We start from the raw sequence: 5375 nt of genomic DNA on the forward strand, positions 1-5375 counted from the left end.
AGAGGACTTGTGTGGTGGCTATGGTGTTGCTTGGTGCTTGTTTGGCTGATCTACGTTACTGCAGCGATACTGCTAGTTAAAGCTCGTTAGTATTTCTTTGAAGAAGGATCAGCAGCCTGTAATCAGTCTACGATGACGATGCATTTAAAGGTCGGTCTCCAGAGTGGTGGAGGTGTTAGGAAACAAACCCGGACCTGATCTCGTAGTTGTTGAGCTGCTTCATGGCTGCTTTAGCCTCTTGTTTAGTGCTGAAGGTGACAAAGGCGTAACCTCTGTTGTTCCCGCTAAAGTCCATCATCATCCTCACCTCGTAGATTGTACCGTACTGGAGACGGGAACAGAGCTGTGAGAACTGCATGCTGATTCAAACGACATGTTTGTAAAGTAGAAACAGTCATCACCTTCTCACACAGAGGAACCAGTTCGTCTTCAAACAGATCTCTCGGGAGTTTCCCCACAAAGATCTCGCTGCCTCTCTCTGGCGGCGGTCCGTCCCAGCCGGGTGGTGGGCCGCCATACCGCCGCTGACCGTTCTCCTGAAACAGAGATCAGAATAAAAACACAGTAAGGATTATAGAAGTGTAAAGCAGAGTCCATCTGAGGACCACGGGTCATGTTGTTTAGTTAACTAAACCAGCATCTGCACTTAAGAATCTTCTTTATTTTGCACTTTTATTTATGGATATTCCACACATGACGTTTGCAGCACACACACAAATACAGTATATTGTGTTCGAAGCTCAATCAAGTCCAGACATTTCAGTTTCCTACCTGCTGCAGTTGGTATCCTGTGCGTTGCATTAGCGCCCTCAGCGCGGCCTCCTTCTGCGTCCCCGCCAGTCCGTCCCCACCTGCTTTCTGATTGGATTCCATTGGGTGTGATTGACAGCGATATGTAAATCAGGGAAATTAGGGGTGCTCGCTGGAAAACAACAGAATAAAAACATGTTATTTTCGGTGTCCTACGAAACTGTAAATCCGTCTCTGAACCTTTGTAGTGCACACAACATTTAGAGGTGGTCAGTCAGCTGTCAGTCAGTCAGAGTTCTACTTCACAATAATGAAATATGTGACGGGCAGATTGTGGTGAAATGTTGGGATCATGTTCATGCTCCTAAGAGGATGAACCCTCTTGTTAATGATGGCAGGATTTACACTGTTAGTGTTGTTAAAGTGTAGTTAAACTCCAGCTGTTAAGACACTGTCTGGTTACGTTGTTCCCTTGTTACGATTGTAACATTAAGTTGTTCATCATGCTGTTCAGTCACGTTGTTCCGTTCCGTTATTCCATTATATTGTCATATGATGTTGTTTCTACTAGTTGTTCCATTATGATGTTCTGTTGTTATGATTGTAAAGTTACATTGTTGCGTATTCTTATATATTCCATAATCTTTCTTCGAACCTTAACCGAGTAGTTTTGTTGCCTAAACCTAACCTACTGTTTCTCAACGTTAACCGCATGTCGTGCATTTATACAACCGGGATATGAGATATATTCATGAAACATGTTTTTGATTCTGAAACGTTGACATTTAACATATCTGTGCTTTTGTAAAAATGTACAATCCCAATATTTTTTCTGGCGACTGGGTTGAGTCGCTGCCCTTGAGCAAGGCCTTTCACTGGTCCAGTGGAGCCGTCCGGTGCCCCACACATCAGACTGTGGTTATACGGGGCAGCCTCCAGTCTCTACACACTGTAACCGTGTCACTGAGAGCAGGCTGCTCCGGGTAAACAACATGCTGCTTGTCGTGTCCTCACTGAGCTGAACTCTCGACAACAGATACGAGTTGTGTTTGAAGTGAGCAGCAGAGAGGTCAAGGTCTGTTCTGTAATCATTGACAGAGACTCTGGACAGACTGCAGCCGGAGTGTCCGTCTCACTGTCTCACTGAGTGGACACATACACAGCTTCACTCACTGCCTTTGTGTCCTCGTGAGACCCTCAGTGACAGAAAAGCTTCCTTTGTGCTGCAACACGAACCTCAACCTGAAGCCACACTTTGTAGAACAACACACTTTTCCTTTATGGTCGTGAGCACCACACACACACACACACACACACACACACTTGTAAACACACACACTACTAAGTGGCTACTTAGAGCTAACCCTTTGAACCTTAAAGAAAGGTTGATATAATCAGTGTAATGATAAACAGCGTGCTGCTGCATCTTAACTGCATTCATTAGCATGGTGATCACACACACACACACACACACACACACACACTTTCTGTTGCATTTCAAAGAGAAACTATATATATATCTATATATCGATATATATATATGCGTCTGTGTGTGTTTTATATTATAGTGAATATTATTATATGATATATATATTATTGTATGATATATATATTATTATATTATACTGAGACTATAATAAGATGTCCTGACGTGTTTATCAAAGTGTTATTTTCTGTTTTTTTTCATGTTGGAATAAAGGTTAAATATTTAACTGTAAAGTATTAATACGTGTTTGATACCTTAATGTTTGTGCATTAAATCATTCTGTGAAGTTGATTGATGTGGCACAGCTCTACAGAGAACATGTTCCACCAGCTCGACTGGGTTCAACACACACACACACACACACACACACACGCACACACTATGATTTTCATTAATTAATTAATAATTTTGCTCCAAAACTAAAATAATCTTCATTTTTAGTTCAAAGCTTTGATGTTAATATGGAAACTGGGAACTATGGAAGCCCGTTTGTGCCAAAACATGAAGAAGAAAACCAAAAAAACACGTCAAGTTACAAGTGAGAATTAACATCCTGATATCAAGTCCATATAAATGATGAAGATATTGAGTCAAAATAATGATGTTTTAAGTCAAACGGTCCTCACAGATACACAGTACTAGTACTACTACTTCTACATTTGACTGTTTGTGGTACCGTGACTCTTTACTGCCTCCATGTTCTCTGGGTGATTCATAACGACGATGGCGGTGAAGGAGGGAGGGCGATATAGATTTAATAACTGAAACATTTTAAAGTTTCTAAATCAGAGCGAGATACAATCTACATCATTAGTATGAAATATTATTCTACGTCTAGTAAAATGTTTATTTTCTCATATTTAAGTCAAATCCATTTTGAATCCGTCCAAACCTTTAACGCTCTCTTTATGATGTTCGAGCATTAATTAATCATCAAACCTCCGGTTCCCCTGTGACTCCTTCTTTACCAACTGTTTGGACAAACTTTATTTAAACTCTCAGAACTTTATATCTCATGTCAAGTTGTCAATTTATTCATATTTTTATTTATTCAGCCCAGATTCACAAATCTTTGGGTTTTTACGATCAGTAAACGTTAAATCTCTTTTATCTTTCAATTAGAATTAAAAATAACATTCAACATTTTACGTTTTTATTTTTGTTGGATTAATAAATGAGCTTCCATAAAGACAGGAATCAGTTTTACTGATTTAATGATTCATCACTAAAGTGTCACCTCTTCATCCAATCAGCTGTGCCTTTAGCCCCGCCCCCCCCCCCCACACAGATATGATTATCAATTCGTAATCTCCTACGATTCCCAGCATGCAAGTTTCTCTTAATGTCAGACGTTCAGCTTATAATTTATCTTCTGTCTCATTTCTGTTCAATAAAGTTAAGAGTTTATAAATGTTTACACAAAAACATAAAATGTCATTTAACATTTAACATTTCCTAATAATATCTTATTATTAAAATCAACCACCACTCTATAATCAGAGAAAATGATTATTTTGACAGTTTAGAAATAAACTGTATTTCTATAATGTTATCACCAACACTTCTAAGTGTTACATTTCTTTTACAGGACTTTTACTTGGAACAGTTGTTTCTACGAAAGTATTGATTCTTTGAGTAAAAGTACTTCTAAGTACCCAGAGGTACTCTTTTCAGATTTTCAGAATTTCAGGAAACTTCTTATAAAATGATTCATAATTACATATGATTGTAAGTAAATATATAGATAAACTAGACTTTATATAAAAATACATTTAAATTAGATTAAAAGAGTAAAATATAACATTAATAAACAGCTTTAATGTTTTAGTAGTTTTATTTTAAACCTTAATAAAACTCACATAAAATCAACTTGAATTTAATGTATTCATTTTTGATACTTAAAATATATTTTTGATCATATTTCTGGAAGTAGTTCTTCCTAATGTTATGAACACTTGTAATGTATGTATTTATAATGGGAGTATCTGAATACTTCTTCCACAATTGCTAATATTATGTATAAGATATTCATATTAATATTATATTTACACACACACACTGTATTCTCTCTGTCATTTATAGTTCACGTGAATGCTTCTCGGCCTGTTGGTTCAGTTAGCCGTGTTTAGCCTTTCAGCTACTGTTCATCAGACACCAGCGAAGAAGAGTGGTCGAACGACACTTTACATGTTCTCTCTTTCTCAGGTGATGATTGAAAACAACAGAATATAAAATATTTCTTTCTTTTGAATGAGAAACACAAAAACTCACCTGAGCAATTCCAGAGATCACCTCCCTCCGATCAGAGCTGTGTCATTCTGAGGGCCGAGTGTGTGTGTGTGTGTGTGATCACATCATATCAAACTCCAAAGGTTCACTGTCTTGGTGTTAGCTTTACGAGCCGGCCAACGTTAATCTTTAACCTGCTGCTATCTGTGGACACACACACACACACACACACACACTGTCATACACACGCGCACACACACACATGCAAATACAGAGACGTAACAGACACACACACATCCAGCAGGACTACATATGTGTGTTGCAGGAGGCCTTTGACCGACAGTCACTAACTGGTTCAGAGTACTCTGCAAAGGCCTCTTCACCTACTAACACACACACACGCACGCACACACGCTCACACACACACACACACTCTCACACACACACACACTCACACATAGGGAGAACATGGCAGCTGTTAGACTCTTAGATTTGCCACTTTCTTCTGTCAACGTCCCCTTTGTTGAATGAAGGTTGAATAGAAGAAGGTAAAAAGCTCCACTAACTCATTCGTTTTGTTAACACTGGATCACATGTTAAAGTCTCTTTGGTCACTTTGCTCTTAAAATAGTTTGCCAGCTTATCAGCACACTTTTCAGCATGCAGTGAATTTTCATTAGAATCCTCCAGAAGGCTGTTTTTGTCCAGTTAACCAAACTCTAACTTCTAGCTTCTCGTGATGAGATGATGTCATGTTTATGACTGTAGTCGTGAGATGTAATTATGACTGTAGTCGTGAGATGATGTTGTGACTATGACTGTAGTCATGAGATGATGTGATTATGACTGTAGTCATGAGATGATGTGATTATGACTGTAGTCGTGAGATAATGTTGGGATTATGACTAGT

General features: G+C 38.5%; 1 protein-coding gene across 1 annotated transcript in view; it reads right to left on the reverse strand.

Annotated features, from left to right (window-relative positions):
* Positions 1 to 4584, reverse strand: part of LOC116377609 (APOBEC1 complementation factor-like) — a 10273-nt gene extending 5689 nt beyond the window's left edge. Inside the window, exons 1-4 of the mRNA XM_031839277.1 lie at positions 4508 to 4584; positions 772 to 922; positions 402 to 536; positions 195 to 325 (exon numbers count right to left, since the gene is read on the reverse strand). Coding sequence (XP_031695137.1) covers positions 195 to 325; positions 402 to 536; positions 772 to 873 — 368 coding nt within the window. The 5' untranslated portion in view covers positions 874 to 922; positions 4508 to 4584. The remainder of the gene's footprint in view (positions 1 to 194; positions 326 to 401; positions 537 to 771; positions 923 to 4507) is intronic.
* Between the last annotated feature and the right edge of the window lie 791 nt (positions 4585 to 5375).

Source organism: Anarrhichthys ocellatus, unplaced genomic scaffold (genome assembly GCF_004355925.1).
Source record: "Anarrhichthys ocellatus isolate YVR2014 unplaced genomic scaffold, GSC_Weel_1.0 scaffold1448, whole genome shotgun sequence".
Classification (NCBI taxonomy): Eukaryota; Metazoa; Chordata; class Actinopteri; order Perciformes; family Anarhichadidae; genus Anarrhichthys; species Anarrhichthys ocellatus.